This window comes from Tyto alba, unplaced genomic scaffold (assembly GCF_018691265.1).
Source record: "Tyto alba isolate M040663 unplaced genomic scaffold, T.alba_DEE_v4.0 Super-Scaffold_1000006, whole genome shotgun sequence".
Lineage (NCBI taxonomy): Eukaryota > Metazoa > Chordata > Aves > Strigiformes > Tytonidae > Tyto > Tyto alba.
The window spans coordinates 6,870,086-6,893,946 of record NW_024881272.1 but is presented as its reverse complement, the minus strand read 5'-3'; the positions used below and the strand labels follow the sequence as shown (position 1 = coordinate 6,893,946).

At 50.0% G+C, this 23,861-nt stretch overlaps 1 protein-coding gene across 3 annotated transcripts in view; it reads right to left on the bottom strand.

Moving 5' to 3' along the window:
- PBX1 (PBX homeobox 1) overlaps positions 1-23,861 on the bottom strand; it is a 131,802-nt gene that overhangs the window by 14,421 nt on the left and 93,520 nt on the right. For all 3 annotated transcript variants that reach the window (XM_042806565.1, XM_032998588.2, XM_042806558.1), the window contains 4 exons: positions 9,981-10,225; positions 7,069-7,259; positions 5,993-6,128; positions 2,238-2,397 (listed from right to left, as the gene is read on the bottom strand). In XM_042806565.1, coding sequence (XP_042662499.1) covers positions 2,238-2,397; positions 5,993-6,128; positions 7,069-7,259; positions 9,981-10,225 — 732 coding nt within the window. The remainder of the gene's footprint in view (positions 1-2,237; positions 2,398-5,992; positions 6,129-7,068; positions 7,260-9,980; positions 10,226-23,861) is intronic.

Genomic DNA, 23,861 nt, shown 5'->3' with positions numbered 1-23,861 from the left:
CAGCCTCGCACTGGAGCAGTATTTAACTGGGCAGGCACTTGGGAAATGCCTATTCCATTACACGCAGGCCAGATCCAAACCCATTTAAGCAATCTTCCCTTGCTATTCCAGACCTTTGGATCTGACTCTGGTTGAAGAAAGAAGAAAAGAAGGAAAGCTGTGTTTCTTTGGTCCAAGCTGATGTGGACCGCAAGACAGCACCACAGGCAGTAGCTATCTCCCTCAACCCACACAATTCTACTCTCTACCCTCCAGCCTTTTCTACAGGGGGGTGTTAATGTCACGAGGACATCCCCCCCGACCAGGTATTTTGAGTGAGTTGTTTGGAAAGGATGAAATTTTTAAAACTGCAGCTAAATCTTCAGCCGTTCAAACAATGGAAGGAGAAAGGAAAAATCCACCCAAACAAACCAAAAATAAAAGAATCAAACAAAATCCCTGCAAACCATCTGTCCCTCCAAAACTCTGATGCATCCACCTGAGCCCTCTGAGCACCTCAGCTGAGCCAGAGCAGGCACCACAACTCGCTCACAAGCAGCCCTGGGTGAGAATGAGGTGGGAGAGATGCCTCCCAGAAGTATTTCTGACCTGCAACCAGAAGCTGCAACATCTCTACTCTAGGTGGCTGTGGGGGGGCAGGCCCCTAGCAAGTAACACATCCCCTGGAAATTAAGGGGTTGTGTGTAGGGACTTCTCTCCACCACTTGAATAAGCTTTCTACCACTTGATTCTGTGCAAGCCATCCACGAGTCCCTGCAAGGTGTGGACGAGCTCCCCAGCACAGAGAGATCAACCACCACTTATTACATTAGCTTGTGGGTAACACACTGCCTTTGCCTTCCTGCCATGAGGTTGGTTTGGGAGATCAGCCAGAGACCCACGCCACTGGTTTCTCCCCTTCTTTGACCACTGGCTCTCCACTTTTCACTCAAATTCTCCAGATCTGGGGGTTCTTCTGGGGTCCAACTCCGCTGATACCTGTCACAGGCAGGGTTGCGCTCACTACAGAAGCATGTCCTGATAGCAACCAGCATCTGCGTGGTGTACCGCTGGTGGTCTACTCAACATCCAGCTTCTCCTGCTGTCCACCATCCTCTTTGCTCCCCCACCATCTCCTTCCTCTCAGTAGCCTACCTGATAACAGCAGGCATCTCGCCCCGGTGAAAGGGTACCAGGAGCAGACACTGAGCTCAACGGCCCAAGAGTGGCACATTCCCACTCCCCCTCCCACCCCTAAAAAGAAAACAGGCACGTAGATATTTGCATGGATAACGAAGTACATGGCACCCATGAAGTTCCCTTTTTTCCCCTCCTTTTAAACAAATCCCAATTTCCCATCGCTCTTGGGAGCGGAGCACAACCAACCGACCGCAGCCTGGGATCATTTTTGGGTCGGCCGTCCTCGCGGCAGGCATCACGCATGAACCAGGCATCGTTCTCTAGCGGAGGAGTTGAAATCTGGGCAAAGTGCTCTGTGCCTTTGACCCTCAAAACAAACAAATGGAAACCACAGCAAATGGGCAGGAAAGGGGAAAAGGGAAGGGAACGATCCATGGATTTTCTTGGATCGTGCTGACACAAAGGGAAAATAAAATTCACACAGAGCACACTCTTGCAGGTGATCCAGACACTGTCATGTAAGCAATCAAAGGTAATCACAACAGAAAGAAAATCAAAGGATAAAAATCTACCCAAAACAACCCCCAAAATGGCATGAGTTAGGACATCCCAGAAATGCTGGGTTTTATCCGTTAGGGCCACTTGTGCTTTCAGCCCCAGTTAAACAAAACTATTATGCAACAACTTTTTAATTATTTTTTTTCTCCCCCCGAGATGCAAGCAATCCCAGCAACTTTTTCCAGATCATTTTACTGGTTCTATGTTTACCATCCATGCATATAACCCCCAATGCGGCACCATCAGTCACGAGGTCTGATCACATTGTTTTTCCAACGAAAACCAGAACATAGAAGGGGAGGAGAAAAAATGAGAGAAAATAAAAAAGAGGGGAAAAAAAGCAAAGAAAATAAAGTACCACCCCCCCCAAACAACCCCAAAAAACAAACCCTTTTTTTTTTTTTTTTTTTAAGAGACCACAAAAGTGAGTCAACCAAAACCAGAAAATAAAAATTGAAATAACCGAAAGGAGAACACAAGAGAGAGATTAGAGGGAGGGGGGGAAACAAACAGAAAAACGAACACTAACGACCCAAAATAAAAAAAAAACAAAAACTAACCAGCTGAATTGGGAGTTGAGGGTGAGTTAGCCTGGCTTCCATGGGCTGACACATTGGTAGCCGTGACAGCCGTTTTGGCAGCATAAATATTGGCTTCCTCTTGAAATTTACCTATGTTCTTCTTGTACCGGATTCTCTTATTTCCAAACCAGTTTGATACCTAGAGCAAGTTCAAGAGAAGACAAAGACGTTAACGTTTCAGCTCTGGCGAGCGTGGCTGGGTGAGGAAGGTGGGTTAGTTCAGGTCCATATTCATTAGTGCAGTGCATACTCTCTTCCCCAATCCCCCTTCTCCTAGCCGTGGAAGGAAGCACCTCCTACCCTCGTGTGCCACACCAAGCCCAGGAAAGGTGGTGGGAACCCCTTGGGAGTGCTGGGTTCGTACTGATATATCTGGTTCTTCTATGGAACTGCTAGGCTCATCCCATGAAAATATCAGATGGGTTTAAGAAACACCTGAGAAAGTCAAATGACACTGAAACTGCACAACTTGGAAACAGGTATGTGTCATTTTGGAACTTTTTATTTGTCTCCTCTTCAGTAACCCTGTGACAGGGACAGATGCCCTGATTCCCATATGCTCCTTCTCCCTTTGGAGGAGCCAGTGTGGCTTTCAGGGAAAGCACCCAACAAATGTACTTGGGCCTAGCTGACAGACAAAATTGCCTTGATATCACTGAAGCTCTCCTTTTGATCTGAGCAAAATCAGTGCAAAAGGCCAGAAGTGGACGCTTTTCATCCAGCTCAGCTCAGCTTTGTATAGTTTAGCATGAGCCACTACATAAACTGGGAGCTTCAGGAGAAGGCTGGAGAGGGAGCACAGGGCTCGTCCTAAGACCTAACTTTGGTCCCAGGGAAGAAGCGTGTCCTTTGGAAAGGGGCAGGGGATGCTTCCATTGTGTTTGCCCAGAGACCAGTACGGGCCTGATGAGTCTAAGTGACCAGAAGTGTGCTGAACGGGGTTTAGTGGATTTACTTTAAAGAAATGAAGAAGCAGGATGAACTTCACAAGTCATAGGGGGTGGCTGAAAATGATGGGCCAGATCTGAAGGCAGAATAAAGCGGTGCAGCTCTGCTCATGCCAGTCCTGGCGAAAGCTGTTTCCCTGTGTCTGCAGCAGTGCGATGCACAAACCTCAGAAAGCCCCAAGGAGAGGTCTGAGCAGTGATCCTCGCAGACTCTCAGGGTGGTATCTTAGCATCAGTAGTATGAATGCTCGACAGAGAGGTTGCTTGTGCAACCTGCCAGCTGTCTGGATATATACCCCAAAGTTTGCATGTCAGAGGTTCAGCACAGTGATAGCATTAACTCTGAAGTCTGTGAAACCAAGTTGTGGTATCTGGTCAGAACTACTTTCCAGGGAAAATGTTTGGGTATCTCCCGAACCACCATGAACTCAGCATTCCCCAAATCCCACTCAGTACCCTGCTGATGATAATACTGTTCACTTGTGGGCAGTTTCAGAGAAGATGTGGGAAATATTCAACCTACAGTTTGGGAAGCAGCTCCCAGCTTCTTGTTCTACAGCAGTGAACACTGAGAATCAGGGGAATATCTTCCTGCATGCAGTCTCCAAGTAGAAGACAACTTCCAGCCACTATGGACCTTGTTTGAGAAAGCTCATCAGGATGAAGAGAATGGGCAAATGCCAGAGGATGCTGCAACTCTCTCAGAAGAGCTCCAACACTCTTAGGATTGCCTGGAGCTGCAATTTTGAGCTAGCAGATCAACCTCATTGGTGGGACTCCAGGGACATTCTCCCTTTGCTTGCTGGTGAGCAAACACATCAGTGCTCCCCCTTCTAAATGGAATGTCCAAGCACCAAGACAGAGAAGACAATATAGGATGTTCATCCTGAAAAGCTCATGATCTTCTCCTCATCTTAGGCAAACTGTTTTGGCTTGGGTATTGATAACTGAAACCCATATGCTTTTATTCCTCTGATGTTTTCTATCTGCAGTGCTCCTAGAGCATTCAGCAGCTTCTACACAAATCCATCAATCTACCTGCTACTGAACTGCAGGTATCTAACCCTGTGCTGCTGCAGGGCAGGAAAAAGAAAATATAACCTGCAGAGACTCCTGGGAGGCAAAACATAGTAATTCAGATCAGCACCCAACCCAGATCTGGGAGTGGACATTTTGATGGAACCAGGAGCAGGTGCTGTTTGCGAGGAGCTCCATTCCACTCCTTGGTTGTGCTTTCTCATCAATGACGATGTGCTCCTTCATGATTGTTCCACTTGGCCATCTCCCTCCAACAGCTATTCTGGCTTCAAATGTTGGAGCTGGTGGGCGAACTCTGAGCACCACAGGGAAGGAAGTTGGGATAAATGGCCACCACAATTGATTTTCATCTTAAAACTTGTGAAGCAAAGAACCTGTCTACCCCAGTCACCCTTTGAGTTCAGATCAACTCTGCTCATGACTTATATAGATTCATACTGTCCCATGTTCCCACTTAGCCTCAGCAAAAACAGAGACCTGGATGTGTGTTTGTTTCTGCCTTCTTTGGATGAAGAAGAGAGGGAGATCCTGGAGACAGCACAAAGCATCCTTGATACAGCATGGTCAAAAAATACCCTAAGTGCAGCATTTCTCCTGGGCATTTTCTTTGCAAGGGAGAAGATGTAAGTGTGAACAGATGAATTAAAAGTGAGAGGGGAAGCATCAAGACAGCTGTAGTTTTACCTAAGCCAATATGTGCTGTCTCTTGTAGGTAACTCTGGGCAGAATCAATGTTTGGGTCTTCTGACCCAGGGGATGCAATCGGAGTCACTCAGCAGGCATTCAACACGGTGACAACACCTACCCTTGGATGCTGTTGCTCCTGCTGAAGGCAGACACGCTCTCACAAGGACACCAGATGCTACTGCTGTCTTCAGTTTACTCGAGTGACAAACAGGAATGCGCCTGGGGCTGGGAAGCAGCCCAAGATGGGGAATGCGATGGGAGCCTAGAGGGAGTGCTAAGCACACACGAGGACAAGACTACCAGAGGCCATATAGACTGGCTTTCAATCACACAGTTTGCTCCAAAGAGAGGAAATAAAGAAAGGCAGGCCTATGGCTGAACACTTCAAGGACTGACTGCACTCCTCACAAATCCCAGCAGCTCCCAGGTCAAAGCCACAAACTCCAGGAACTATGTGGCTGCCTTGAATGTATGGAAATAATTCAGTCTGTCTTTATTGACCACCTTTTGAGGGATAAGCAAGTCAGGGAGATGTCATGTCCCGCAGCACAAGAATAATGACAGAAAGAAACAACCCTGAGAAAGCCCACCCTCCTTGAGCACAAACTATAACCATTAGCCTGTCTGACCCAAACCCTTCACACCTTGTCCATTCCACCTGATCAAGCAAACTCTGTGCAAGAATGGACTTTCAGCTCAAACGAGCTCTTCTTGCAAGCCAGCTCAGCACTAATTCCTTGAGCAGAAGACTTTGCCTCTGTGGGTCACGCCACATCATTTCTGTGCTGTTAACAACTTGGCTGCACACACAGCCATCACTCCATGAAGCCTTCATCCCTTCTAAATCCTCTCCCAAGCTCCTCTTTTCAATCCATGGCTTCAATCTGCAAGTCTGCCATCTGCTCTCCCATCGACTTACATTAACTTGCGTTAAACTCATTTAGTAATTAAATGCCCAATACTGGGACATCACTGACTTGACTGAGGTCCAGAGTGCCCTTCACCACGCTAAGGTTTCCCGTTAGCAGTAGCCATCCTTGATGTATTTCTGAGCTCTCTCACCTGTGAGACTGTGATGCCGCATTTCTTGGCTAGCTCTTCTTTGGCTTCCTCACTGGGGTAAGGGTTGCTGAGATGGGAATAGAAATACTCATTCAGGATTTCCGTAGCCTGCTTGTTGAAGTTTCGTCTCTTCCGCCTTAGCATGAAGAAAGCGGGGGGAAACAGAAGGAAAAGGAAAGGAAATCAGTGCCAGGGATCCAGAAATAGGAATGCAATTTTAGATACTCTGACTTTCCCCACTTCCCTCCCCCCTTCCCCTGCTCCTGGGAGCATGGAGTGCAATAGACTCATGGCCAGGAAGCTTCTCATCTGCACCTTGCTGGTGCCCCCTTTCTCAGCATCTTCCAGAGCAAGTAAGTCTCTGTCTCAAATTATCACTGTATTCTCCAGCTCACAGAAGAGTCTTAAAACTGGCAGACAGCTCCTCCACCTGGGAATGCGACTCCTGACAGCTGGCTGCCCTGGCCAAAAACATCACTGCTACTCTACAAAGCTCCGTGCTGAGAAAGTAGTACTGGATACATCCTTGAGGAAGTATGCTCCATTTACTGATGGGCATTATCTGACTGCTAACTCTGCCCTTGTACCCCCAGTGTAGCTGCCTCTCCTCCCCATCCCAAGCTGTAGCCTAAGCCACAGCCTGCACGTAACCACCTTGGGGAGTGAAATAATCCTACAGCAAATCGAAAATCTGAGACAATGGAAACATAAGAACAAGAATCTAAGAGGGGACACGATGGGCTGGAGCATTAGCTTTCATCCCTAACTGAACTGCACGTTTTCACCACAGAAGGTTGTTGGAATATGCCACAGAACTTCCTTCTGCCAGGATGTGCAATTCTCAAGATGCAGCTGGGAGCCTGCCCAAGACAGAGGCTGGATGTCTTGAATTGCTGTCCCCTACCCTGCTGAACCACAGACAACTAAAGGAGGGTAAATAGCCTCTGCAGCTCAAGACCAAGAGACGCGGCCCTTCAGATGGACCCGAATTCACTCCAGAAACTCAAAACACCTCTCCCAGGCCTGAACAACGCTGCATGGTGGGTGAGGAGAAAGGTCTGGTGGGGTGAACTCACCGTGCGTCCAGAAATCGGGAGCGCAAGATCATGACGGCTTCACACGTGCTTTGCTTCAACTGCATCTGGATGGAGCTGAACTTGCGGTGGATGATGCTCACCATCCGCTCTATCTCCTTCGGCGAGATAGGTCGGGTCCGGCTCTGCTCACGCAGCAGGTTCATCACGTGGGTGGTGAATTCGTTGCATGCCTGGGATGGCAAGAAAAGCAAAAGAAACCCCAGGATCGGAAGGTCATTCGACGGCGTCAAGGACAGTACAGAGACAACGCTGCTCAGGAAGGAGACGCAAGCGGAGGCCTCAATGGCTGAGGCTTCTTAGGGCAGGCCCAGAATAAAAGTGTGCTGGCTCTTGGGAGAGAGATCAATTTCTCTCATCTGGGAGAGATAAAACTCTCTGCTCAAGCAGGGGAAATGAGAGACTCACAACAAACATGTTGAGAAAGGAAGGAGCCAATTCCTTTCCTCTCAGGGATCATGGATGAACCTGGGGCAGGTGAAGCCCTAGGACTCACGTAAAGCATGAAGAAGTTCCAGCCACTGTTTTTCTGGACAGGGCTAGAGGAGATACAGATGTATCTAAAGAGGATCATAAACCTTTTAATCCACTGTCCCTCTTCCCACTGCCCCAGCTGGACCCCAGCACCATGTGTCCTGCAGCATCCCTCATGCTTCACAGGAGCAGCTCCCAGAGAGACATGGCCCTCCTCCGTGCTCTTACCACATCAGATAAGAAGTAAATAATAAAAATAATAATAATTAAAGCCTGAGTGAGGCAGGAGTCCTGACAACTAAAGGCAAGCAGGAAACAATCCCAATTAGTTTGCTGCTGGCACAGCACCGCCTGGCTGCTCCTGTTGCCCCCACGATGAGCTGTGAGGACAGGGCAGTACGAGGAGTAGGGGAGAGAAGGGAGGGATTTTGAGCCTCGATGAAGGCCACTTCATTGCCCTCTCCTCCATTTCCACAAGCACTTCACAGCCACAACAGGATCCTCCGATTGCCAGAACCAAGCCCTGAAAACCAGGCGGAGAGCAGCACTGGGACACTGATGACTCGAGAAGCTTTCGGAGCTCCTGGGACACAGGCAGCTGCTCTGGGAACAGCGTCCTCAGTTCCCGTGCCATGATGGGGAAAAAGGGACTAGCAGGGGAAAGAAACACCGATTTTGTGGAATGGCAACATGGGCTTGACTTTCTATCTCTCACCCTCCCAAGCTGAATCCCCACCCAGGGCTCAGACCCAACAAGGAGGCATGCCTGAGGCCAGCAGAGCCCCTCCAATTGCCCATCACCAGCTTCAGCTGACAGCTCTCATCTCCCGGGGGGAGTGCTGGCTACGAGAGCTCTCAGCTGGGCGCCTCTTTGCTCCCAGACGCCCGAGCAATTTCAGCTCGTCTCCTCTTGGCATGAAATAAAGAGCATTAAAGGCAAAATTGCCGGCGAGCGCCGTGCTGTCACAGCAGCAGCCAGACGCTGTGAGAAGCCAGGCGCTGAGCTCCCCCAGCCACCAACAATGGGACTGGAGGGAGGGGGATGGAGAGTGAGAAAGCCTGAACCCTGGTTTTGCAGGACTGCGGGGAGGTGCAGACCAGCACAGCCATTTGCAAAGCGACTTGGTGGCAAAACCAACCCCATCAGAAGGTTGTGAGAAGGAAAGATGTAGCCCGTCTCACCCCATGGGGCTGGGGTAAAGGCTTCTCTCACCTGGGTGACCCTCGGGGGGAGCAAAAAACGATGCAGAAACAAAATCAGAAAAGCGAACAAAGAAAACTCCTGCCCAAGGGGAGGAAGGAGCAGAAGGTCCTTCCCTGAAGCCCATCCCTGGCTGTGCCAGGGGTCTCTCCTTGAGCTTGGGTGGCAGAGGACATGGGGTCTCTCTCCCCCTCTTCTGCCTCGGGGCTGAAAGATGAGCCCTGATGTGCTCTCCGCTCCTACCCACATGAGATGGCTGAGGCTCCCTCAATGCCACACCACCCCGTCTCAGTGCCTCGGAGGAATGACAGCAAGGGGCTAAGGACAGCCACCAAAGAAGATCCTTCCAACCTGTCTCCTGCCTGCTCCCTGGGCCTGGCCACCGGCAGCCGCTCACGGCCCCGTCACATCGGCAGAGACGCCGTTAAACCGGAGACCCGGAACCCCACCTGGCCCCTGGCCCCGGAGCCCATCCTGCACCCAAAAAGGAGGGATGCTTTCTTGCTCGCGCTCCATAAAGCACAACCTCGGGGTACAAACCACATTCAGCACAAGGGCAAGCCGCGCAGCGGCGAAGAGAGGTCTGCAAAACATCTGGAAGCATTTGAAAGAAACTGGTTTTGAGCATTGGCCTGCGAAGCTTTTCATGCAATTGTCAGTGTTACCAATAGCTGTATTCATGACCCAAATAGTTTTTCTTTTTCTTTTCTTTAAGAATCATTTTCCACAAGAAAAAAGGCACTTTTTTTTTTTTTTTTTTTTTTTTTTATACTGCAAAAAGAACTTTTCAAGCAGAAAAAGTATTCAAGGAAGATTTTGATTCAAGCCTTGCTTGGAAAACTTCCTGCACCGAGGCCAGCACCTCAAAGAGGACTTCCCCTTCATAAGGCAAATTTTTGGCAAGATATTAGGGGCGGAGTGAAAAGCGAAAATCAAAGGGGCAACCCATGCCGAGCCTATTCTCGTGCCACATTCCAGCACAAAACCTCATCCCTTCCCACTCTAAAAAAGCACGTTTTCACTCCAATACCAAGCAACAGTTTGCATTTGCCCGTACACTCCTAACAATAGATGTCAGTAGCGATCCAGGCTGTGCACATCCACGCCGCGGTGTCGGCACTGGACCGTGGCTCTCCCGGCGGCTCCGGCTCCTGCTCCCACCACCCCATCACCACCACCCCCGGGCAGCCCTGTCCTCCGCCTCGAAGGAGCCTGTTACCTGCTCGTACTTCTCCAGCTCCGTGTGGTAAATCTGCCGGATCTGGGAGAGTTTGGCTCTGTAGTCAGAGTGCTCCACCGAGTTGTCCGAGCCGGCTCCTCCCGACGCGGCGGCAGCGGCGGCAGCGGCGGCCGAGCCACCTCCTTTTTCGGGGCCTGCTACCCCCTCGGCCAGGAGCATGTTGTCTAACCTCATCAGCTGGGGGTCCGTGGGCTCCTCTTCTTGCGCTCCCCGGATGCTCAGCACTGCAGGAGACACAAAGGGGAGAGAAAAGCCTGAGTGGTACCCGGGGCTCAACTTGGGGAAGGGGATGCTCACCCAAAAGGGGATGCTCATCCCAGGTTGGACTGGTGGGGCTCAGTCCCCACCAGTGAGGCTTTTTTTCCTTTCCCAAGGGTACCCCAAGAGGCAGTCTGCATCCTGGTGCTCCAAGTGCTTGGCACCAAGCGCAGCTCCTTGGCTCTCCAGCCCAGCAGCAGCAGTGATGGAGACACTCCAGCCCCCCACACCCCTCCCTGCCTCTTCCCCTCCTTCCCACAGGGAAGAAGCAGGGCAAAACCAACCCAGACAGCCACGCTTTGCATTCAAATACGCAGCGAAACTGCTAACGACCCCAACCAAAAAAACCAACAAATGCACCCATTCTTGTTGCCAGAAGCGACAGGGACCATATCCCGACTCAAGCATGGGATGGGAAATTGGGAGTCTCTAGCCCAGACCTCAGCTTGCCCAGGGACCCTCCCATGTCACCTAACATGACGTTTCTAACATGTCATTTACAGCTTGATCCTGCACCATTTGCATCAGCCATCAACCCCAGATGGCAGAAGAAGACAGACAGAGCCTCAGAGCCCATGGCTGACCGTGCCTCAGTTTCCCCATCTTTAAATACAGATGGAGAGGGCTTGCAAGGCCATGCTTTCAGCCATGCAGTAGAGAAACAAACACAAAAATGTACCAAATAAATTTTATTATTTGGAAAATGTCCTCTTTTCTTTTTTTTTTAGAATCCAGTCGTTCCAGTGAAGTCTAAACCATGCTAAGAAAAGGGGCAACAACAAATTAATTCTTCTTCTGGAGTGACTTTCTAACCACAGAATTTTCTTGCCCTCTTTGTACTCCCTACCTCAATTACTGCTTCGAGTAAAAGTCCTTCTCCTGCGAGAATTTTCCTGCAAAAAACACATGGGAGCATCCCAACTGCCTGGGATGTCCCGGGTCTGAAGGATGGAGGTGCCCTACGTGTCCTCATGTGTCCCCCCACGGTCTGTGTTTGAACACAGATGCATAACCTGAGATTTCTGCATGCACACACACACAGCTGCAAAATAAATAAATAAAATAAATCCTTGATGAGCGAACAAAAAAATGCATTTCCTCAGAGAAATGAATTCTATTTCCCCATCTCATCTGGCACAGGAGCTCAAAGCACTTTGTAAACACACACACCCTGTCCCGAGCACACACTCGTGCGCATCCAGATCTGGGTAATGTTGCGTGGATTTTAATAAAGCCGTGCCCGCTTACACTCAAGATGAATTTGACCCCCTGAATCCGCAGCTCAAAGCAGAGCAAGTGATTTTCCCCATCGTTTAAAAAAAAAGAAGTCTAAAATCAGTTGGTAATAAGAAGCAAAACCAGAGCAGCTAAAAAACCTGGGCAAACACCAAGTATGGTCTTCGTCACTCTGAAATAAGTTAAAGATATAGCTATTACCAGTATAAAATGGAAGTCAAAGACCTTGTTGAGAGGTTTAGCTAACACTAAAAAGAGCTTTTTTAAAAGCCTCAAACTCTAGTGAAATAATTATTTTCAGGACTCTAGCATTTATTGGCAATTTTGTGATTAAAATACTCACTGTCAGCAAAGGTGGGAAGGTCAGGGGGAAAGAAAAGACAGAAAAAAGCCCAACAACAGTAAATTTGCCAATAAGATGACTAATAATAAAAAATTTCATGCTAGGAAGAATTGCTTCTATACAAAGGGATGGGGGCACAGTGCCAAATTTGGAGCTGGGTGCCAGTTGCTGAGCCCCAAGGAAACAGGACCGGCATCTCCCCCCCACCGTGGGAGGCTTCCCACGGCACCGCGGGCACCCGCACTTCGCCGATGGATAAATCTGAGGAGAGAGGTCAGACTTCATCAAGAAAATGGTTTGGAGTCTGCAGTCCATAAACTGAAATTAGAGGTAAAGGTAGCCAAAATCCTTAAAAAGAGAAGAGGAAAGTGGGGAGGTGATGGGTTACGGGCGAGAAACAAACTTGCTGTGAAAAAAAGAGATCAAATTCCTATTCTTCCAGGACAAAAAAAAAAAAAAAAAAAAAAAAAAAAATCACTAAATTAAAGCACATCAAAAGGCCAAATACAAATGGAAAGCAAGTCAGGTTAAAAAAAAAAAAAAATTAACACATCCCGCCCACCCCCCCCCGTAAACAAATCAAAAGCGGAGTTGCCAAAACAGATGCATCTGGATTTCAAAAGGGAAATATTTTTAGATTAAAAATCTCAGGAATCATTGACCTGACAGGTAGGCACAAGTGATTAATTAGTTTATATTTAGAGAGCTGCTTCCTGATGAAAAGCGCTGTGTAACCCCCGAGCTTCATCACCGCGCAACACGCACGGCCCAGCACCCGCTGGGCGCGTGCATCCCCAGCACCCGGCGGGCGCACGGCCCCGCAGCGTGGCCCCGAGCCCAGCCGGGGACCTTGTGGGGACGGCCCCGGTTTGGCTTCCCGCTCCGAGCAAGGCTAGGGAGTAAATAAATGGAAAGGCCAATGTGTCTAAGCAGAACTGATGCTGCCTATTTATCCCTGGAAGGCTGCGCTCGGTCAAAAGAGAAGACAAAATGATTATATAAAAGCTGCTTTTTTATCTTCCCAGCACTGTCCCCGGCTCCAACGCACCTCCTGCCAGGATGCCTGGGGGTGCTGGGCTCCTCCGACCCTCCAAAATGCCCCTCTGTGTCGGGATGTGGTCCCCGCTCTGCCGGCCGGGGGGCTCGGGGTGAGCCGGGACGGGCAGCATCCGACCCGCAGTGCCTGAGCAGCCGATCGCTAAAGGCCCCTGCTCTCCCCAGGCTGCTGGCTTTCCCACCGAATTAAAATAAAATAAATTAAGCAGAATGATCCTCAGCAGTCCAGCAGCAAGCTGGAGACGAGGGGCTGCAGCCGTGCTCCTGCCCGTGCCCTGGCATCCCCGGGACCCGCCATTTGCTGCTCGTTATTAAAGAGAAGGGAAACAAAACGAAACAAAAAAAAAAAAAAAAAAAGGAAGAACAAAAAGAAAGATAGCGACTGGCAGCCGGGGGGGGGGGGGAGGAAAATTCATGCAAGACTTTCTGTCCTTGGCAGCTTTCCTGCTGGCTCGGCAGCCCTGGAGCCGTGGCAAATGCCGCTAGAGGGTGCTCGGCCCTTGCTGAGGTCCCCCGCTGCCTCGAAATGCTTTTTTATATATAAATATGTATTTATATATATATGCACACATGCAAATATATATATATATGGATGTATTTTAATAGCAAAGCCAAGCCATGTGCCTTGTCCCTGCCTGCGCCGCTGTGAAACGCTGCCTGGTTGACCGCGGAGGGGAACCGAGGAGCACGGCCGCAGCAGGGTCACCGTCACCGATGCCAGCAGCGGGAGCAGCTGGGGACCGCCGAGCCACCAGCTTGAGGTCCGGTCACGGACGCCACCAGGGTCACAGAGACTTGTTCCAGCAGCTGGGAAACGGCTCCCAGCTCAACACATTCGCTCCTTCTCCCCCCCGAGGAAGGTATCACGGCCGCGGTGCGCAGAGGATGTCGTCCAAGTCCCAACCCGGGGCTGGCTCGGTGGCGTGGCTGCGGTGCGAGACGCAGGGAGGTGGTGGCAGGACTGGCTTCAGCGAATCAGGCGAGGAGACAAAGCCAAAAATAGCTCCCCGGCTCCTCGCTCGCCCTGCGATTCAGGGACGTGGGATGGAAACTGCATGGAGTTTTCAGATGCTTCAAGATGTTTCCCGCCAACCCAGGCATCCCCGAGGAGCACCTGCGGAGCGGCCAGCTCCACGCTCACGTGAGATGGGCAGCCAGCACCCCACGTGTGTCTGTGTCCCCAAACCACGGTACTTGTGCCTGGTGTCCCTGTGTGCTGGGGTGTCCCTGCAGCCTGATGTAAGGCCAGGGTGGGGGGCACGGGACAGGAGAAACAAGCCCTTGCCAGACACGGTGCTGGCACATGCATTCAAAACGGACTGCACCCTGAGGATGGCTGGGGGCTGCGAAGACACCTAAGGAATCCACGAAGGTGGGCACGAGGCTCTTTCTGGTCCTCCACGCCACCGTCCCCTCCCTTATTTACTCCGTTTTCCTGGGAACATATTTCCAAAGGGACCTGAGAAGCCAGCTCAATACAGGAGCCAAGCACACAGCAACATCTCTTCTCTAAGGCCGCCCCAAAATGCTTCAAGCTTAGCAACTCTTTGCTTTCCACCCCTTCCAAACCCTCCAGATCAGAGGTGTGTCGGCAACACAGGCAAAACAACATCATGAAGGCAATCAAGCATAATGGGGGCGATGGCAGCAGCTTAGTAAGGGACCGTGGCTCAGCAGTGACAACAGAAAAGGATGCTCAAACCTCCAAGCTCTATTTTTCTTTGAGAACGGGTAATTTATCCTACCGCAGTCAGTGTCCTCAAGCGGAGGAGATGTGGGAAGCAGGGCCCTGTCCCAGCCAAACTCTCAGCATGGGATATATCCACTCACAAGGGGATGTAGGCTGCAGCAGAACAGCATTCCCCACCACTTCTCATCCTTGTGTCTCCTCTTGGGTGCCACTGCCTGTGTGTACGCTCGTCCCTAGTTAGATGCCAGCCAGGACTTCTGGGGTGGAAGCCAAAGACCAACCAGAAGACACCAAAGGAGGCTAAGGCAAGATGAAGCAGTGGGCACAGCCTCTTCAGGGACGCAATGGGGACATCTTGGAAGAAGAAGACACAGTGAACAACACGAAGCCAAACCAGGTTGCGACGATGAAAGAAGAGGTCCCCCCAGAGCCGGTGTGGCCATTGGTTCCTCAACTCTCCGCTGACTTCAATGGTCAAAAGTGCTGTCCCGTGAAATTTGCTGTGACTGCCTGGTTAAGATCCCCTCCAATTACATGAGCTAGCAGTTCCTCTGCAGCTCCGTTTGCTGACACCACCAGCCAAAGGCTGGTCCCAGCAGCTGCACGATTAAACAAACCCACCCTAAAAAGAAACCTGTTGTGTGGTTTTAATGAGTACGGGAGGAGCGCTCACTCTCCTGCCCAAGCTGGGCTGCTTCTGGATGGGTTTTCTCATGGTTGTTTCTGCCCATTCCCAACTTGCTCAATTGCCTTTCCAGGGGGACATTTTAAAGGAGAAGGAGATTTCAAGTAAATGATTGCAACTTATCGAAAATAATGTGCTACTTAGCATCGGAGACAAGCATCCTGGCAGGCAGAAATGGGAAGCAGTGCCGGAGCAGATGGGAGTAATTAGGTTGTGATTTTCAGAAGGGTTTTCTTCCCTGCCTCCACTGTGCCTAAGAAGTACTGGGGGGGGGAACAACCCACCCAACAACAGAATTTCAAGAGAGGAGGACAATACCTCTGCCAGGCTGTGATCTGGCCTTTGGTGTGACCTTCCCGTGGGGAAACCAGAGACACCCGGCGTAGCAAAGCTACTGGTGGGGCACTGCTGGCTGCTCTCGCTGTCCTCTCGCACAGCTGCAAGTGGGGTGAGATGTCTCCTTCCCCACCAAGGCACTCACCTGCCACCGAAGCATGGGCATCTTACCCATGCATCGGATGAACAAGGTGTAGCCCAAATCCCTTCCTGGACTGGTGAGTGCCTCTGCAGGGTGGTACGAACAATGAAGGCATGGCAGCTCCTCCCTGGGAACCCCAAAACTTCTACACAGACCCACACAGTGAACAGCCGGGCTTTGGAACACACACTGAACATCTGCCCTCTTCTGACCTTTTGCAGTTTAACCACCATCCATCCGCAACATTCACCTGGGCTCGTGGAGACACAGCTTGGGGAGTCGCATGAGCTTCACTGGTTTTCTTTAAACATAGATTTTTATACCTTCAGGTCTAAAACAACAGCCAGCAAACAGAGGGACAGCTGCAATGCCAGCAAATGCCCCTGCTAACAAAACCAGTAACTAACCACCTTATTTTAAGCTGATCACAATATTCCCTGGAGCCTGCGTCTATATTTGTGAACACTGAAGATCAACAGCACTGAACTTGGTACAAAAATACTCCCATCTGCCTCATATTTCAGGACGCTTACACATTCAGTGGCTTGAGGCTAGCTGTCTGCATCCTCCTGGTACTCATACGTGTAGTCACAACCAATTCAGCAGAGCTGGGGTTTGCTTCCTCGGCTGATCCACGATGGCAGGGGCTTGAGCTGCTCTTCCCAAACTTCCTTTGTGCAGAAAAGCCCCCAGACCCCATGCACCTCTGTAAATTCCTGGTTTTTTTTCCTGTGCAAGTATATTTGCAGCCTACTTTCTTCTGCAACAGCAAACCCTAGACACAAAGGAAAATCCAGTGTCTTGGTTCTTTTCTTTAAACACAAAGTCACCTTTGCGACCCTATGCTCAGAAGGAATAAATAAACTCCCAGAGCTTTGTGGAAGATACTGAAGCACCACTGGCTGGGTCTTCACACTGCCAGTTCAAGGGTCCACATGACAGACAGCAACGTGAATGTCTTCTCAGCAAAGCATATGGTGTCCATCTAAAACAGCGATCAACAATCTCGGTAACCAAGGTGGAACACTTCAGTGTTAAGTAATCACAGGCAGTTTTAAACCTCCGTTGGGTATTTTCACCGTGTTTACATAAAGCCACTGAGAAAATCAACATCAAAACACAAATAGCTATTTCCAACATAAACGGAAGCTGGAATTTGCAAATACACCGACACACACCCTTCCAGGAAGGGGGAATTAAGAGAAGTTGTTTTTTCTTTCTTACAACTGACATAAAAGTTCCCCTCCTCGCTCCAACCTTTCCAAAACTTACAAATGGATGAACAGATTTTTGCTCAGATTTTCCAAAACAGGCTGCCGTGAGATGAGGCATGGAAAATTTCAGCTGGCAAAATGGCTTTTTGTGCATCTACTTATTTATTTATTTCCCAGCAAAAGGAGGAACATTGTGAAACCGATGGGCCGTTTCTGTCACCGATTTTCACAGTCTAATGCCATAAAACAAACCAAAAATCCCAGCAACAAATCAAGAGAGAGGCTTGTACCCACCAGCCCTGCAAAGCCACCCTGGACCCTCGCAAGTCCATCTCCTCTCCCAACATGGGAGTCTCCATCAGGGCTGTTTGGAAACAAAACACTTGAACTGTTTTGTGAGAGATGCTTTTAAAGCACACAAAATTGTGTTAAGATACGTACTCCCACAGAGCTGAGAGCAAGATCAGTTCAGAGCAGCGGTCCATCTAGCCCCAGAGGCCAACCCCAGCTGTGGCCAGCAAGTCCTACTGGAGACCCAACCAAGGCCACGACCAACAGCAGAAGCATCAGATGCTCAGGGCAGTGGCGCTTCCCCCAGCACCCTCCTACCCACCACCATTCTGGGAACTTGCATCGCAACCCAAATTCAGATCAATCAAAAATGTTTCCTGAATCAAAAATTAAATCTTCTCCCACTTCATGCTACCCTTTTCCTCCTTTCCTCTTTTTTTTTTTTTTTTTTTTTTTAATAAAAATTTGGGTCAATTTCAAAACAACCAAACTGCTTTAAAAAACAGTAACTTCCCATCTTTCTGGGGTGGAAGAGTCCAAATTACTTTCTGAATTCAACCCAAATTAAAAAGTCTGAATTACCCTCAAACCGTAATTTTGGGGTGTGGGAAAAGGGAGAAGGGAATTTATCACATGCCAAAAAGTTTCTCAGCTCCCAGCAGCAGCTCTCCATCACTTCAGGAGGATGCAGCTTGCATGTGCCACGGAAGCTGCAGAAGAGAGACACGTATTTCACAGTGCTGGCAAAGAGTCTGCACCAGTTTTCTCCTAACCCCATCCCAAATGCCAAATGGGTTGCCATAGCGAGCGAGGATCTGGCAGCAAAATGATCAAAAGGTCTGGAAAATTATCACTAACACATTGGGGTGGAAAAAAAATCCCCCTCTCAAACTGGAAAATGATCTAAAATAGCCACAAAAATAAGGCACGATGTTGTGGTGATTACTGAAAACCAGATTCCCTGAGAAATGTGACTCTCTGGGATGCTGAATGAACACAGATGAGCTCGTCTTTCCAGTCCTTCCCTGCAACCTGCTCCTGCCGACCAGTTTAGCTCATGGCTAGTAACCGAGCCAGGTACAGAAACTTATGACCCTGTCCCTGCATGCCCAACTATTGCCATGTTGTGGTCAAACAAAGCATTGCAGATCAAATTTAAGTATTTTCTATTTTTCTTTTTACAGTCCTCATGCCACAAGCGGTGTATCTACTCATAGATGCTTCGCTGCAGGCCGGTGGGCAACTCCCAGCAGCTTCAGCAGCGGAACTCCCAGCTGTAATTTTCACATCTGAAATTTAGGGGCAGGTAGCACTCAGAAACCAGAGCTGATTGAACCTCTTGCACCACAAGCAGATCACCGATCAGAGGTGGTTTAGTGGCAGAAAGCAGTCTGGAAGTGCTTGCAAACATTAAAAACAAGCCAACCAAAGACAACTGCCCCACCGGTGGACAAACCACCTCCTCCCCTCCCAGTTCCAGCAGCTTCAAGCCCAACTTTGCCACATCCCATGGAGCAGCAAACCCTCACAACTCCACCTAATTAAGCAAATCAACTTCACCTCCCCCGATAACACTCTGCAAACAACCCCATCACCCCAGAGCCAAACTGAGGGTGCCAAGAGGTCAACCTTGTCTTACTGGCACTCTTCCCTTGGAAGAGCACGGATAAATTTTGGCCGCACACAGGTCCCCTCCCCACCCCACTGAGCACCCCCCACATCCCCAGGCCAGGCTCATGGTGTGGCCACGAAGCAGGCAGACGGGGGGGGGGGAGCGATGTTGAAGCGGGCTAGAGCAATCCTGCTCCCGGCTTATCTCGCAAAGCAGTTTTCCCCTTCCTAAACAGGGCAGGATTAGCAGGCTCCAGTTACAGCTGTGAAGCGTAATCAATCCCTTATCTGCATAGACAAACCCAGCATGTCTCAAATTCTCCAGTCACACCAACCACACCGTAAGAGAGAGATTGTCCAGATTGTCCGCGGCCACCCAGCCTCCTCCATCTCACCCCAGCCCCTGCCGTGGGCAGGGGACGGGGACAGGGACCGAGCTCCAGCTGCTCAGAGCAGCAGGCCCAGGAGATAAAGGAAAGCAGGGTGAGATTCAGCGCTGCTCTGCTCCTGGGCCAGATTTGAGCAAAAGATGTAACCCGGCTAATTGACCATGGGCTGGCCAGGCTCAGGGGAGCAGCATCTACCGCGGAGAAAAGCCAGTGGCTGGGATGGTAAATTGGCATTACAGGCAGCGGTGGGGAGGAGGATTACACAAACATGCACACGTGCCCTACTTCTCATAACTCCTGGAGCGTGTCAGGGATTTTTTCCAACCCTAGACTGTGATATAGGGCAAAAGAAACAGATTTTGCTGTTGTGATGAGAAGAACAGGCTGTTAAACACAGGGCTCTACTTCGGTCCCTCCAAGGGCAGCCTCTGCTGTGGCAGGACCTCACCTTCTCCTGGTGGAATCTGAGTGATGGACCAGAGTCCCCTCTGCAGCGCCGAGAGAGCCAGTTGTCACTGAGGGACAGAGTAAGCCATTGTCCTCACCCCAGGAGACAGCTCGGACCTGGCTCTGCTCACGCCTGGAGCCACGTCCCAGCTGGGAGCATGGAGTGGACCTGAGGCTCCCTAAACCCTGCAGGAACAAATCAGCAAACAAAAGACTGGATTGCTCCCAGGACAGGTCCAGCCATAAACCCCCTCCCTCTGAACGCCAGTTGGGCTGGGATCCGCACGGTGCTTTGCATATGAATTCTCCTTGCTGAAAAGAAATGGGTCCTTTGTATGAGCTGAATCTGCTAATGAGAAGCCGAGGCCTCCAGAGCCCCTCTGAGGACAAGGGTCCCATTTCGACCGCCCCAGGCCAAGCCCTGAAACCTGAGAACAAACAAAGAGAGGTTTTCCCCCAGAAGGAAGCTGCCTCTCCATCCTGCTCCCCTCTCGGAAAGGTCATCTCCCCTGGACACGCAGCGCCTGCGAACGGCTGCTGGATGCACAAAGTGGCTGGGGCAAGAAAGTCATAGGTGAAAAGACTGGCGAGAGCCCAAGCTGAGAAGCTGCATTTCAGATTCTCTTCTCCTGCCATCCTTCGAAAAAGATGACCCATGAGACTCCATCCAAGGAAAGCTGGCTTAGAGCTCGTTCGATGGCAATGTCCCACTGAAGTCTTAGGTTTGCTAAATAATTTCAAGGTGCCCACTACACGGCCGAGAGCGCTGCTGCTCTGTTGCCAAGTTGATGGCCTTGCCGTGGGCTAGATTCAGGATTTTGTGCAATACAGGAGAGATTTTCAGGTCTCAGAGCCAAGCCATTGCAGGAAATACACTGCTTTTTCCCTCCCTTTCTCTCTCACAAAGCGGGCAGTACAGAACCACAACAGACATTTAACAGTTTCCCACTGCAGAGTGCCTTGGGGTGATGTCCTGTCCCTCCACTGCCAAGGGACCTCCCCGCCTCCTGCTTGCTTCCCCTTTCCAGCAGCAACCTTCTGATCCAACCCCAAAGCTGAGCATGGCCCTTGTCACTCTTCTGCTTGCTTGAAGGCAGTCTCATTCCTTGGTACTTGGAGGCTGCAGGAACAGTATATCCTTTTTTTGGTGCACACAGAAAAGGGGGAAACAAAAGAGAAGGAAGAAGCAACTATTAAGCAAGGACTCTCCTCCCTGGGTGAGACCTCAGGGATGGGTTTTGCAGTAGGACACCTACCCTGGTAAAGGGGAGACTGCAGCCACTGCTGAGTATGAGTGGATCAGAAGTGCCTACGAGCAGTGAATGTCTTCTCTGAGGTCAGCCATGGCCCAGGGTCTCTGCCTCGTGGAGGTTGGACACTGCTCTTCCCCCGAAAGACATGGTCTCCTGTTTCAGATGCATTAGAAACCACCCCTCACGTCCACCTCTTCCTCAGCCATGGTATCAGGCAATTCAAAGCCCTCTCAATGAAAATTCAGAAAATAAGTTATATACCTGTGAGGATACATCAAGTCCAAAGCACAAGGAGCAACCATAATTAAAGGTATTGGAAATCCCACCCCAACTCCTTTAAAGCAGCCACCATTTAGATGCAACACATCAGCCACTGGGCAACTTCAGGCACCTACTTTTGGTGGTGGGACAATATAAGGCCACTTCACAGTGTTATAGATGTCACCTAGATGACAGGAGCAGAGCCAGCCTCCCTGGAGCGCATACGCAGGTCATTCCTGTGTGTTCTTGAAGTATCACAGCTCTCCAAGACTAAATGTTCCTCTAACTCCTTGCAGACTTCCCTTACATACAAGGTCTTTCTCTCCATCATATACACAGACCACACCAAAGCCTACACAAACTCTCCTCTTCCATTTGCTTGGTTTCCCGGCTTGTCCCACTCACAGCACCACAGAGCGGTCAAGTCTGCCCAAGCCTAGACAGCCCATCAAGCTCCCATGGCTAAGACACACTATCTTGAGCCCAACTTTGCCGGGATTCAATGATCTCAGTCAAATAAAAGAGCACATTTTTTGCACGATGCTCGGTCCCTCGCGCCACCGTGCCGACCTGCTGAGCCTGGCGTCAAACCCGGTCCTCGAGCGCGCCAGACAAAGCCCAACTCTTTGAAAGGCAACAGCCGGTCGGCAGCGTTTTAAGGCCAGAAAACAGCTCTGAACGTTCAGTTCCTTCTTTAAATAGAGGCCCCTTCTGTAAACGATCTGTTTGGACAGGAGGGAGAGTGCTGCAAGAGTCCAAGTGCTTGTGAAATAGGATCGGCTGCCTTCGCTCCCACTCCATTCAAAACATGTGGGGGGAAGAAAGAAGCCCAAAACTGGCAAGGCAAGAGGGGAAGAGAGAGCCCCTGAACCTCCGCGCTGCTGGAAGGGGGCGAGACACCAGAGAAAATGAGGAAAAATAATTAAAAAGGTTCAATTAGTGGCATTTCTGTTTGGAGGCGCCTGTGTGTGTTTAATTATATTCCATGCAAGAGGCTGTTGACGCAGATTTCCGTGCTGCGGGGCAGTGGTGTAACAGGATCCGGCGCTGCCTTCTACCCCGGACAACCCCGCTCGGGGCTTTACCACCAAGCTCACCCTTCCCCACGGTTCGGCAGCGCCCTCAGGCAGAGGGGGGCTGCTGCCCAGCCCCACGGTGCACTGGCCAGACAGACGGACGCACAGCTCCCCCCTGTTCCTGTGAGAGAGGCCCCTGCCATAAACAGAGAAGAGATTAAAAACGGAGAAGGAAAAAAAAAAAAAAAAAAAAAAAAAAAAAATCTTTGCCCTACTCCGGCTGCGTCCCAGATCAAAGATCATCTCCAGTGAGGCCATCTGGTCCTTGTAAATGTAAAACCAAATTGAAAGCCCTGCCCTCACCTCCTCTGACTCCCTCGGCAATATTGCTTTTACCGGCCGGGGACGGGGAAGGAGCTCGCAAAAGGCATCTGTATGTAATATAGAGCCTTCGTGCAGCTGGGCTATAGGTTTGTGACCCCCCTTTTTGTTAATCACAAAGCAGAGGTAAATGTTTTCTTTGGATCTCCAGGGGCCCTGTTACTCCCAGGGGCTTAGAGCTCACAGCAGCAACCCTGGGATGGAGGAGGACTGCTCTGCCTCCCCCATCGCTTCTCTGAGGCTGAGGACTGGGTTGTCTTCCCTGTCCCAGTTTAGAAAGGGTCACACAAGGAGGGGCAGATGTTCCCATCATCCCAGCAGTGTCCCCATCATCACGAGAGCTGTGCAGCACCCTCCTTCCCCAGCCCAAGCAGGTTGCTCCTATCACCGCTCCCTGCCTAGGACGCAAAAGGGGATGCAGAGGCCAGCAAATAAACAGAAAGAAAGAGGAAGACTGAACCGGGCATTTCCAAAAAGGGGATACAACACATCTGAGCCAAAAACGACTTGTGAAAAACCCCACCATTGCCAACCCAAATACTCCAGGCTCAACTTGAAAGGCAAGTGGGATCCGCTATCGAGAGGAGAAAGCTACACAGGAGACGTCGCAGGCAAAGAGGAGGCAGCTTGAGGAATTCCTACCCATCAAGCTTTATTGTGTTATTCCAACTAAGCAGAGACAAAAAGACAAATCTCAGCTCCCTACTTTCATTTATAATTGAACCCAGTCCAGAAGGATGGAGCAAGTACCATCTGTAATGCAGAGTGCATTAGCAGCCGGCAGAATGAAATATTCAAATTACTGTAGGCTACCTCGCATTTTAATGACAGGGTTACAAAAACCTGACTTGTAAGTGGAGATTGGACTGGAAGAACAGAAAGTTTGTTTTTCCAGTGCATGAATTAACCTAACAAAATGTTACTTTCAGGAAAAAAAAAGCATTTGCATGGGTAATTCTGCAACATATCCCAACAGGCTTGCAAGGAAAAAAAAGTATTATTCCATTTAGCTATCCTAATTGATATATTGTCCAGGGAGATGAAAAAACTCAGGGAAAAAAGGGCAAGGCTTTTTCCTTTTGGCTGAAGATACTAAATAAATAGATGTAGGTGTGCAAGAACTTTACCAACACATACAGGTCCTGTACACAGGGATGTGTGGTAGCACATATGTGCATCGACGGGGTGTGTCAGTGCAATATTTGCACGAGCCACAGCCTTTCGATGCCGTGCACAATTTGAATATGCAAA